General features: G+C 40.6%; 1 protein-coding gene across 1 annotated transcript; it reads left to right on the top strand.

The window, feature by feature from the left end:
- The first annotated feature begins 4,501 nt into the window (after positions 1-4,501).
- Positions 4,502-11,878, top strand: ak4 (adenylate kinase 4). The gene is made up of 6 exons (XM_085387189.1): positions 4,502-4,800; positions 4,876-5,030; positions 5,781-5,900; positions 8,102-8,274; positions 9,048-9,166; positions 9,754-11,878. Exons 2-6 carry the CDS (start codon positions 4,889-4,891, stop codon positions 9,878-9,880), a joined length of 681 nt encoding a protein of 226 aa, XP_085243315.1. The 5' UTR covers positions 4,502-4,800; positions 4,876-4,888; the 3' UTR covers positions 9,881-11,878.
- Positions 11,879-13,799: the final 1,921 nt, after the last annotated feature.

The raw sequence follows: 13,799 nt of genomic DNA, 5'->3' as shown, positions 1-13,799 counted from the left end.
AAACAAAATAAGTATCATGACTCTTCAGGGGCTTTCCGCAGCTTCAGCGGCAGCATGTACCCTTTACATACGAAGGACAGGTGCAGAGTGACCCCGCGGTTTATCAGACATGACTCAAACAGTGCTTGCATTATTCAAAATAGTACGTTCCGAAAAAAAAAGAAGTGCGATTCATTTTTTGGAGCGAACTGGCATCGATAGATCGCAGATTACAGCGCAACTGTGCGCAAACTGAGTCACCAAAACAACAACTCGGTAGTTCGTACTAAAATGGATGCTCGCTCAAAGCCGTTGTGTTGTTATTCACGCAGTATAATGGAAGGAAGGAGTAGTCTCCCTCTATTAGCAAAACTGGATGACTGAGCAAAAACAAAACAACAACAAAACCCCACACTTTCATGTCATTTCACGTCTTCCATGAGTCACTAGAAGTGAACCCGGCTTTAGTCCAGAGGAATTCAGCAGCAGTTCTTTACTTTATAAGGGTTCACAAACGGATTACACAACACAGAAACATTTGTGTGCTTCTGCTTCAACCACACCACAAAGCGCTATAATAATACTAGTAATACGACTACTAATAATGGATCTGTAGCGACCCCTGTTGGCAGCAATGTGAAACTAGTTGCCACCAGCGTTTCCAGATCGGGACCAAATACAGCTTCTTCTACTTGAGCAGTTATTTTTAATCACTCTCAAATGATCGAGCAATGCAAAGCTCGTTCATATTTAAGGTGGTGAATATGAGGCATTCATGCTTCCAGTGTTTTAAATGCTTATTAGACCTTTATGGTCATAGTTAGGAGAACCTCCATAAACTGAGTTTGTGCTTATGAATTCCAGAAGAAGGCTAAACTGCAGGATTCATTTGTGTTGGGTGTGTTAAGTAAGTACAATGCGTCTGTTTGCTTCTAAGGAATTCACTGCGTCATGCCTGGGATGGTTCTGCCCTCTGATTTTTGTAAATGTTTCTTTTCTTCAAAAGTAAAGATTACGTTTACTTTTGTCCCAGAAGAACAATGAGAAAAAACAGAGCTGATTCTGCCAATGACGAACAAGGGCCACAAATGGTTAAAAAATAAAAGAACTAAACAAAATACAAATGAAGTTGGTTTGGGTCAACGATGCTTGCATTCTTATCTAACGTGCTTTTCAATATTTGATAATAATGTTCAGTGGGCTCTCACGCAAGAGATAAAAAACCTATAAAGAACCAAAATCATCCATCTGAACTCAACTGCTTTTGTGTTGTTAGATATAAAGATTAAATATTTACTGACCTTTGAAAAGTTGAGATAGATTATAAATATTGTACTGCTGGGGAAAATAACTCAGCGAGGACGATCCTAAACTACAGATTTTGGCTCTGTGGCTTTTTGCTGAAGTGCTGAACACTGTTACAAATGTGCTGTTAGATTCAACCTGTGGATGTTATTTTGGAAATGAAAACACACACAGACACTTGGACATCCTTTACAAACTTTATTACTCAGCATATCACAACAAATGCCGTTTACATACCCACACTTGTCCACCTTCTCTTTGGTTCTTCTGCCTCGTTAGCCGAATGTGCCACTTTGACCACTGCACTAGTGTCAAGTTGGCAGCCATCCTTCAGTTATCACAGTACTGTACCTTCGATGGGGACAGCATCAGCACTGTGATAACTGAACCAGGGCAGCCTGTCAAATCTAGCAGTCCAAGACTTCACTCCACTTTGTCATCCACCAATAAAATCCTTGCTGTAGGTCAGCAGGTGCAAAGATAACATTCCATTTGCATTTTTTGCAGCTCGTTTTCTCCTCATGCAAAGCAAGTTTTGCAAATTTCTTTTGCTTACAAATGAATCACTTGAAATAACCTTTCATTTACACACTAACAACCATGTAACGCAACATGTGATATTTATAAAGTGTCCTTTACACCAATGGTCTTCAGCTCTCTAAACATGAGAAAACTGGTAAAATAATAAAGTCAGACAGAGGGAGGGGGGAAAAGCAAACAAAACAACCTATATGTTTAAGAGAAACAAATATCTGGACCATGTGTAAAGTTGCAGACAGTTACAGTCACAGGATCCTCCTCATCCAGGCGTCTTCTGTATGAAATCCATCTGAGAGCCAGATGATGCTACAGTAGTGTGTCAGTTTATTCAGGCTTTTTTGTTTTTTACCACCTGCACAATCAAACTAATGCCCCTCACTTATCGATGCATTAAGCTATATCCTAATAATGTTTCTACACCCTTTTTTCCTTGCTCAGGTATGAGAGCTGCACAGTGAGAGTCACGGGTGCCTCGGTGGAAAGCTGTGAAAAGAAGGAAAGACGATTTTTTTTCACAGGGGTTTTACCTGCCTTGAAAAGGGGGCGGGGGCAATTAATCATGCACAAGACTGCGCATGCGGTTTGATCCGCTTAGTTAGTCGTAGTCCTCGTTCCACATGAAAAAAACAAAACCACTCGGGTTTTTCATCTTTGTTTCCATTTGCCACACACAAAGGCTAGCTAACGTTTCCCATCTTGAAACAACAACACTGCACTCCCTCACCGCCTTCCCGCCATGACTTCTTCGACACAAACTGCCTACTGTACATAGGCTATTCGTACCAGCACAAGGCCGAGTGATGTCAGACTTGTTATGATTCTCCTCGCCGGTTCCTCCCCTTCCCCCTCCCTCCCCCGCGCGCGCGGCGCGAGAAGCCTCTCGAGCAGTCCGGGCGCGTCGCTGGCCGTAGCTGCTCCTCCTCCTCGTCGTCTGCCCGCCCTCCGTACTTCATGTAAACAACTCCATTAGCCCCACTGCACAGGGGCACTATAGCCAAAAATAAATAGATAAATACAAAATAAATAAAAATGGCCGTGTCAGACGTGGACAGCAAAGCAACATGTGTAACAACTAGACAGAGCAGCGGTGTCAGGCTCGGAGCGACGTCTGCTGTTGGTAGTGACTATAAAAACATTCCCTGTGATGAAAGCGCGTCCATATTGCGTAAACCCTTAATGTAAATAGTCGAGGAATGGCTTATAACCCACTAACAGTGAAGGCAGCAGGGAGGCCAGGAGTAAAGACAGTAAAGCGAACTAAAGAGGAATAAACACTGTCGAAGCTTGTCGTTGCCTTCTCCCCTCAAAGAAGAAAAAAATTAAAAGTTGGCCAAAGAGAAACAACACTGTTATTTACGTCAGGTCACGCAAACATGCACGCTTGTTTTCACTAGCGTAAATATGCACGTGAAAAAGCGACTTGATGCAAAAACACACATATATATATTTACACATAAGTGCAACGTTCGCAGTGAATATTGTGCAGCCAAACGTTAACGCCCAGCGTTGCACACACACCCCTTTTCTGGGCAAAAACAATCAGCATGCTGTGGAATCTAAATATAATCATTTCTTTTTAATTGCATCCAACTCGCATTTAACGTGTGACGAACAACGAGCTCGCTTACCTGCAATCCCCCTGTTTAACGCCCCGTGTTTACATGAATATTTTTAATGACGCAGCAAGACCACACAGAGCAACGTGATTGTCGCCATTTTTTGTTGTTATTGAATTCTCCAAAGCCATGTGACAAAAAAAGCGAGAGAAAAAAAGATCGTGATTTTAAAATCAGGTTTCCGGTTTCGCGGACAAAAACTACTTTTCCGAAGCTAAAAAATTAAAAATAATAAAATAGAATAAAATTAAAAGGAAGGAAAAAAAAGGTTAATCTTCTGAGCTGCTGGTCTGATGGATTAGTCTGGTTATTCCACTGAAGACTCAAGGTTGTGCGCAGTATTTGACAGCTCCAGGACGCTGCCTCCGCCGTATGGCTCGCAACAAGTACTCCCTAGATTCCACCCGTGCGCAAATGTTTCGCGGAATGACGGCGTCTCGTTTGCTTGTTTCTGCGCCTCATGCCAGCAGTGCGAAAGCGTGAGAAATTAAGCGGCGTTGTAAAGGCTCCGATCGGCTGAAAATGCTGTCAACAAGTGGTGAAATCCAAGCATAACCAACTACTTTTAATGATTAGCGGGGTAACGAGCACGATTTTAAAGCAGAACTCTCACCATTGGTTTAAAGTGACCTTCCCACTGCGAAGCAATTAACTGTGTAATACAAATAAACCCACTTTTTATTTTTATTTTTTTTAAGACCGACAATAATTATTTTATTTTTTAAATAATCTTTTTCCTTTTTTCCTTGTTTTTTTTATTTTATTTTATTTTGATGTATTTGTACCGCCTACGTGAGGTAAATATTATTATTTTAACACGTGGCTATGATAGATTGGCAGATAGATGGATGGATAGAACAGCAGTATTTCTTTTCTATGCCGTTGTTAAATATAATAATAAAATTAATGTAAACTTTCCCCTCTCTGTCTTAGAGTGACCCATTAGTCTACATATGTTTGTGGGCTGTATATTTAAAGAAAACTACAGTAACCAGTTTACCCTGCGACGTTCTCTCATCCGCATTTTTTCTGGATGAATGTGCGCAGTAAAATAGGGCGTTCTGGAGACTCCCTCATTCATTTGCAGACAAATCGCTAGTCTTAAAGACGAAGGCGTAGCGTAACGTATCCATAAGAGAGCCTGAAGAAAAAAGGGTGTTTCGACTTGATCCGAGTCTGAGAGCAGGATAGTCCCACTGTGCGCAGAAAGTGGGCTCTGTCTGCTTAAAGATCCACAGTCTCCAGAGATAGGCTGAAATTTACATTGGCAGAGTTTTTTTTTTTTTTTTTTTTAAAGCGCCCTAACCTTAGATCTATTTGATTGCTCATGCTTGCAACTGATGAGGAATTTAATTAAAAGGTGAGCCTATCTCTGTCTCTGACGCACAACCTGCAGAAGTGACATCTGAGCATCTTAGAATTTTTGTTTTCACAGTAGCTTTTAAGATATGGCCAAGTTATTCCGAGCTGCTATCATGGGTCCACCGGGATCAGGGAAAGGAACGATATCCCAGAGGATTGCGCAAAGTTTTGGCCTGCAGTATCTGTCCAGTGGTCATTTTCTACGAGAGGGCATAGCGGCAAAAACAGGTAGGATATGCACAGCAACCCAAACGGCAATACTGTGGTGTAAACAGGAAGAAACCGCGCGCAGAGGGAAAAGTTGATGCAACTCTTAATTTTCTTCGCTGCATATCTTAAATTCACGACCCCCCTTCTCCCGCGAATGCAAAAATAGCAAAAATACCAATCCTGCTAAGGTTGCAGGAGGAAGTTGTGCGCATTTGTTTGTGTCCACAGTTGTTTCACTGTAAACTTTTAGCCCTCTATCCAAACTGCACCGCGCAAGACATTTATTGTTACTATCAACTGTATCTGATTTCAGTCAAATTCACCCAGAGCACTAACTCCAGCAGTTTCTCCAAACAGCCTAAAACCGTTTCTTTCTTTCTTTCTTTCTTTCTTTCTTTCTTTCTTTCTTTCTTTCTTTCTTTCTTTCTTTCTTTCTTTCTTTCTTTCTGTCTTTCTTTCTTTTTTTTTTGGTTTTTGCGTGCATGTGTCTCTCTGCACTTCCTCATTGTGGCTACAAAAGCACAGTCAGTTTAATTCCCAGCATGTGCCAAGCTCACACTGACAATAAGGTTTAGTTCACTATGGAGGGCTTAAGTAAAAACACATGTGCCTTAAGAAAACCTTGCTGCCATGTTTCAGGAAAATAAATAAATAAATAAACCTCCACACTGACACAACAAGCCCTGTCCTGTTTTGTTTAAGAACTTCAGAATCTGGAATCACAAACGGACACATGTTGTCTGTTTTCACCTGTCTGTTGTGTATCAGAGGCATGCTTGCTGGTGAAGACCTATGTAGAGAGAAGCATGCTGGTGCCTGACCATGTGATGACCAGATTGATGCTGCCCAGACTGGAACAGCTGAGCGGTCACAGCTGGCTGCTGGATGGTAAGAAGAACTGGGTTGTTTTTTGTTACAGTGAATGCTTCTTTCTTTTCTTTGCTTTACTTTTTCATTAACACTTACATATAGCACCCTGCCCCACTACTCTGTCTTTATTGTTTGTAGTGAGGTTGGGAGGGATGTTTTCATGATGCAGCCTCATGGCAGTGTTAGGAACTGCCAGCTATCTTTCAAATCTGATTGGCCACCACTTGGTGCCACCCCTCAAATCCTGACACTGAAAGCTAGAGAGAGAAAAAAGAAGAAAGAAAGCAAAGACACACTTCTGCATTTTCAAAAATTAACCACAAAGAGTCATATGCTTTGGCTTTATTTAAATCTGAGGGGATTAAAAAAATACTCTCCTCACTATTCTACATGTGTGAGTAATAAAGTTTTATGGTCTGATGACCTGGATGAAGAACCTTCACAGACTTTTAAGGTACTGATTTTGCAAGTGTGTGTACCCTGCTTCACTGGTAAAATAAAATGTAAAAAACACTTTCCCCTTTACAGGCAATAGCATTGTTCCATTACCTTTCACCCCCCCCCCCCCCCCCCAAAAAAAAGATCACTTTTTTATGATATTCTAATCATATGCTAATAATCACATACTTTTCATCAGTCAGTCATTAATAGCAGTCTTTATACAGGATATTCATACTTTTGGAAGAACTTGTTACATGAATAAAGCGCTGACTTTGCAGGTTACCGTGTCTTTTTCAAGGTTTAATATTAGCCACTGCCATCAAGAGAAATGCAAAACATTGACGAAACAAGCTAGTGGGTGTTAAACCAATTCAAACCTTGAAGCATGATCACTAAACAAATAATTGAGCAAGAGGGAAAGCAAATCAAGGTTACACACACACACACACACACACACACACACACACACACACACACACACACACACACACACACACACACACACACACACACACACACACACACACACACACACAGACATACACGCCTGCATTTCCTCGATCATGCCTCTATCATGCCTTTGATAGTCTGTGTTGCTGGTGCCAACTGGATATTTGGTTTTTACCATTCAAAGTTCATGTCATGCTTTCATTTACCTAGCTACATACATGCACTATAGACTCCCAGTCTTCGGCATGTCTTCAGTATTTTGTGTCTCTTTCTGTGTTGCAATCTTTGATTTAGTGCTTTTCTGTGATTCATTTGTGGGCTCTGGCATGGCAGCTCTAACCCTGGTGGTTAGAGTTGTAACGGTGCATTATTAACCAAACAAAAGAACAGGAGTGTTCGAGAACTGTCAGTTCTTGGACACAGAGGAAAGGTACAAACCAGGGACACTGTGTAATGTAACATTTAAGGTCAACTGTAAAAAAAGTGCATTGTCATAGCCAACAGAACTAGAAATACAGAATCCATTTGTAGATTTGACTTCTGCCATTGTACGTCCTTGAAAAACTTTGTATCGATTCCTTGTGTTCCGTAGGTTTCTTGGCTTGTGGTTTCTGAGTAAAAAAAGAGAAAGGAAGAAGTTTCCAGATAAAGATCAAAGCACCCAAAACAAATTTTTAATGTGCAAGTGTCATAACAAAAACATGGCATAAAATAGGGGCTGAGCCCCTCCTGAAGCCCGCAGTTGTCTCCACTGCTTTGACACCGTTTAGTTCCAGGTTGTTGTCTCTACATCAGGCTGTCAGACTGTCAGTTCCCCCCTGTAGGCAGACTCATCCCCACCTGAGATGGCCCCAATAAGGGTCATGTTGTCTGCAAACATCAGAAGTTTGAAAGCATAGTGATTGGAGGTGCAGCAGTTAGACACAGGCATTGGCAGCATGAATGAAAGGCGCTGGCTTGTCATTTCTGCTGGTGCTTGATAAAAGCCGTGTAACTGAAAGCTTCGGGGTTTTTTCACCCCATTCATTCACAAGTGCAAAATCCTGATATAATATCATGACTGCAAGCCATTCCACAGGAAAACTGTAAACATCTTCTGCCAGCTGGTGATATTAGCAAGAGGAAATAACAGCATCTGAAACTGTAAAACAGAATATTTCACGTGTACATTGTTTCTTACTCATGCTATTGACTGAGCTGTGATCATGCCTTCAAAAGTGCACATTCACTTTTTAGTCTTTTAGCTAACTCAGTGTGTAACATTGGTTTTTCCTGGTTGACCACTCGATGACTCATGTTTTCCCTTCCCTCTCCCTGACTGTGCCTAGGTTTCCCCCGCACACTCGGACAGGCTTTGGCCCTCAACAATTTGTATCAGCTAGACTTGGTTATCAGCCTAAACATCCCCTATGAGACTCTCAAGGAGAGACTGAGCGACCGCTGGATCCATCCAGCCAGCGGCAGAGTCTACAACATGGGCTTCAACCCTCCCCGAGTGCAGGTGTCAGCAGCCTGGAAGTGGCAGCATAGCCACAAAGTTTGAAATAGTTTGGAATTTAGGTTTTTATTTTTTGTGTGGATGTTTCTTCCCGACGGGTTTTGTGTCATTGTGGGGTTTTTTTAAGCTGTTAGGGATTTAGTGCCTTTCTTCTACAGGGTGGAAACCTGCCAAAATGAAAGGCTGAAACCAGATGAGGGGGATGATTGTTGCCACACTCCCGCACCACCACCACCACCACCACCACCACAGCTTTGTGATTGGTTTTCTTTAGTTTTTTTTTAAGTTTCCAAAGTCCCAGTTAGCACATAATTACAACTATCTTATCTTATATATAACTGACTTATCATTATCTTAAATATGCAATATTTAACATTGTGTGACTCATAGTGGTGTGACGTGAAGATATGAAGACTCCAGTGCACATTAGCGATTCACAAATATGATATTGTTGTTTTTACGGAGTATTTCTTATGGTTAAAATGTTCTTAAAACAACTGCATGTAAGCATGAACTAATTACAATGGAATCAGATTGCCATACTTTTATCTTATGTTGACTATAATATTCCTGAAAGTAAGCTCCTTAAGATCAATATATGGGTATCATGTTGACTGCATATTGTGGACGTAATGCAGCATGCGGAGGCAAATGCACTGTTGTTTGCTAATTAGTGCATTGTACTGTGCTTCAATCCCATTTGCAAATGTCATTTCACTGATTTGTGTTGTGTTTGCCTTTGCTGCGTTGTTGTAACCTTGCATTGCCTTCTTCAGGGTAAGGATGACATCACAGGAGAGCCACTGATTCAGCACGATGACGACAAGCCGCAGGCTCTGATGGCCAGACTGAGACATTACAAAGATGTGGCAAAACCCGTAATTGATTTGTACAAGTCAGTAAATACTTGCACTTCATTTGATCTTACTTTATATTTTGTTATTTTTGACATTTGTTTAATCATAGTCATATTTAAATAGCTTCTAGAGGAAATATAAAGTATGATAATTTAATACAAGTAATACAGCTTGGGTTTGAACATTACATGTATGTCTTGATGCATGCTCAATCATCCAGGTATGTAAATCTCCAAAAGTTGATTCTGTTCATCTGGACATCTTGAAACGTTTCTCCCACTAAAAACGCTACGTCCAGATGAACAGAATCAACTTTTGGAGATTACAGTTGCATGTGTGTGAATGTTTGGTCACAGAGCTAGAAATAAGTGACTTCTTATTACCCTACTTCATCTCTGCATTGTCAAGTTTGCATTAGTCACAGTTAGCATGACATGGCCAACTCTCAAATTATTGTCAGTTCAGTTGAAATGTGGGGAGTGTAGGAAATAAGCTAATAGAAAAGTCAATACACTTGATGCATCTGTTCTAAATTGTCCATTTTGTGGTACAGCTTCCAGATAATGTAAGAACTGTACCCACAACCCGCTTTTCCTCTCATTAGTTCTCCTATTTCTTCACTCAGGTCACAAGGAATCCTGCACTCATTTTCCGGTACAGAGACAGACCGGATTTGGCCTTATATCAATTCTCTCCTCAGCACCAAGATGCACACACAGCCATCAGATACCTGCCAAGCTCAGACACCATGAGTCTACCCCGAATGAACAAAAAACCAAGGGGAAGGGGGGGAAGAAGTGCAGTGGTGCCTTTATGTACTGGCCTGGTGTCAGCTTTCGGTTTGGCTATTAAGAGTGAACTTTAGAACAATGGACCAGGTCACTGACACACATGTTTCTCATTGACTGTCCAGTTTTCCAAATGAAAGATTGTATGACAATTTTCAAAGACTTATAGAATGAAGATTGTGACAAATTCAGATTCAGAATCCTGACAGTAAAACATTCAAGATCGTTCAAGTGTGCTAAAAACCAAAATGCTTAAACATCCAAATTCTGCACAACACTTTCATTAATCAGTTTATCACACATGAATTTTGATCTTCAGTTGCTCCGGTCCAACCACTGAATGAGCCAATATGCAAAAAGTAAACACTAATGTCTGATTTTTTTTATAGTAAAACCAAAAAACGATGGGGGAAAATAATACTCACATGATTAAAAACACTTACAGTTTTTTAAATATAAATCACAACATAAAATATCACCACATTATTGCCTAGAAAACACACACGAAGAGTAAATATTCTCATGCCATTGCTTTAACTGAGCAATAGTAAAGTTCATCATCGCCCCTTATATGAAAACATCATTTGAGTCATTTTTTTTCTTATACACTAGAAACCTGTTAAAGCCTGTGTGCTACATGCAAAGTCATCTGTTACATACAGAACTGTTTTTTATTTAAATGTATTTGTGATTGTACACTATAGCCATCAGTTACACAGACAGTGCAAGCTGTAACAAACTGCTAATCTTTTTTGCTGAAATGCTGTTAACTTTGGTCTGCAGTCATCTTTGGACTTGTACAAGAATCCTGTACAGTGACTCAGCGGCACTGGGATGAAGATCAGTGCCTTCAGTATTGTTACATTCCTTAAAACATGCCATAAGGTTGCCTTGAGATTCTGATCACCAAAATGTGATATTTTTGGTATGCTGCAATGATTTTGCAGTGATTGTTCAGCTAAATACTTTTATGATTCTGATATGGTCATAGATGCAAAGATGTTCTCATGTCTGGATTGTTTGAATGTATAAATCAGTGCTGCAGGGTGAACAAAATATAGTAGGTCTTTGCAGACTTTGCTTTGTAGCTTTTTTTGTTTCATGTGATTGTTTGAAAGTCGCAGTGATTATTCACAAAACAGAATAGCTTATGAAATGATGACTAAGACAGTAATTTAGCCACACTAATAACTAAAACACATCCATCATCAAATATGTTTCTAAAATATTTGATGTAGCTCTGTTAGTGCTGTCCAACCATTTTAAAAACTTGTATGTAAATTAGCACCTGTTTTATTCACTGCAGCACATTTCCCATGAGCTTCTCTTTGTTTTACATCCCAGGTTTGTAATTTTTTTTCTTCCATTATCTGTGTTTTGATTGTATGGGTATGTTGTACATTTGATTTAAAAGTATTATGAGTTGACTCTCATATTGTAACCAGAAGACCAAAGAGGAAGTAAACATGAGAGTGCAACAGAGCCTGGGGAAGGAGCAAAATAAATTGATACATGTTTGCTAATGTAGGACAAATCCAGACTCTTAGAGGGAAGTGGGTTTAGATTGTGCTGTGTAGGACTGAATGCTTCTTAAATGAATGGATGTGGCAATGGGTTTCTGCCCTGTGTTCATAAAGTGTTGTCAAAACATGTTAGGCATGTTAAATCTGTTTTTCCAGCTTTCATTCATTCAGTCAGCTTTCATTGTTTTTCTCTGCGATTAAGCCAGTACTTGCTTGGCAACATGCACTTGTGCACAACTAGATAAGTTTCTTAAGCTCATGCAATATTGTGTAACAGACCTAGGAGATAATTAAATGAATGACAATAATGGGTGTACAAACACACACCTTGTGTGTACAGTGCGTTCTTTAAACTGTTTCTCTACTTAATAAAGAGGGCTGTGTGACCACAACAACTTATGCAATAGCTACTCCTAGGACTTAAATACAGTGCACGCTTCTGTCTATACTGTGGTAGTGTCTCTTCCTTCTTGTCTGTCTTTCTTTCTAGAAAATATAAATGTGTGAATCTTGTATCTCTCAAATCCTCTGAGGAAAGCAAAACGCCAAAATCTAAATGTGTGCCAGCTGCAGGGCATATTTAAAAGACCAACGCTAACACACACTGAAACCACACGAGCATGCTTAGGAATACTATCTCTGTCCTCCCATCGTGTCTAATCCCCTCTGATCTGTGAATCAACCCCACGTGAATTAGAGCTTGGGTGAAAGGCCTTCTCCACTGTCGCGGATTACCGTCTCATCTGCTGTGTTTACCTTCGACGGGAGGCGCAGCAGGGTCGACTGTGAACACCTGATTCAGATTTGGATGATGAACAATGTTCTCACCTGCAACAAACCAAACCAAACACGAGGATTATTATTATTATTATTATTGTTTCCCGGGGCGGCATCACGGGCATCGGCAAAATAAAATAAAATAAAAATTGCTCGTATTCATGCTGCCCCGACGTCATGCCAGCGTATATTGGGAATGGCATAGGCACTGATCGGTTTTCTATCGCCCATTTGCTGGGAGTAAGGGTGCGCCTGCTGCTTGGGAGGAGGGAGGAGAGGGTGGGGCGGCGGGGGATTCTCTGGCTGGCTGGAGCAGCATCCAATAACCAACTCACAAAATAAAAACAAACCAACAAACACGAAAACACCAGACATTATGATACAGACTTATAATTTGCACCGATGTTTTTTCGAAATTCTGTACGCGAAAAGTGAGCGCGAGAGCCCTCGGTGCGCCTGCTCGCTGCTGAAGTCAAAGTAAAACTTTATTGTCAACTCCGCTACAGTACAGAATATAGAGAGACGAGACGACGAGGCTCCAGTTACAGCAGTGCAAGTAAACAAACAATATATATAAGAAGAGTAAGAAAATAAATATGCACTTTAGGACCAGGGATAAAGGGATCAATAACAATTTAAAATTTATATTTTACAGTTTGATGATTTAAAGTCTCACACACAGCCCGTCGAAAGGGGAGGGGCCCTGCTGCTTCCAAATAGAGCACATTTCATTCATAATGATGTAAATCCAAGCCCATTATGTATTCATGATCTGAATCCTGGGTTGTGTGAAATCCCAGAAATAAACCTTAGACAAAGTGAATCTGTGAACTAAGGTGTAGGTGTGCTAGGTTATGTTGTGGTGATCCTCGATGTGGGGGATTTGTGTTCATACTGGAGTGCAAAATTAAAACCAATGGAAGATGGATAAGAAAAGTTCAAATCCATCAGGTGCTCAGTTTAGAAAAAATAGAAAAGAAGAGGAGGAGAAGATGCAGGTAAGCAAATGTGTCATTGGATAATGGCAGGTCATCCTGAAACAATCAGAATCAGAATACTTTATTAATGCCTAAAGAAATTATGTGGGTTACAGTTGCTCCAAGAAGAAATGGTTAAAATAGCAACAGTAACAGACTAAACTCCAAACTGTTAGGTGTGGCTGTGTGCAGGCAGGAATAGGACCCAAGGTGCAGACTCCGGAGACAGACGTGAACTCAAAAAAGGCTTTAATTTAATACTCAAAATATAACAAAACTAAAAAAACTCAAAACAAACTTAAACTAGAGAAATGACAGAACACACAGCTAAGAAAACGGTAGATCACGACACAGACACAGAGAAACACTGGGCTTAAATACACAGAGGGAGCAATCAGGGAATGGGTAACAGGAGGGAAACACAGCTGGGGCAAATCAGGCCTAACGAGACAAGAGGAAGCAAAACCCGACACATTAACATCAGACATGGACTTTCAAAGTAAAACAGGAAACACATAACACAGACTGAACAAAGACACAGACTCATATGCAGGCACTACAAAGGGAACAGACGTGTGAACAGGGCAGACAAACACTGACTGAACA

Source organism: Rhamphochromis longiceps, linkage group LG17, assembly GCF_057381845.1.
Source record: "Rhamphochromis longiceps isolate RC_006_pf linkage group LG17, R_longiceps_female_GT1.1, whole genome shotgun sequence".
In the NCBI taxonomy this organism is placed as follows: domain Eukaryota; kingdom Metazoa; phylum Chordata; class Actinopteri; order Cichliformes; family Cichlidae; genus Rhamphochromis; species Rhamphochromis longiceps.
This window is presented reverse-complemented; position numbering and strand designations above follow the sequence as displayed.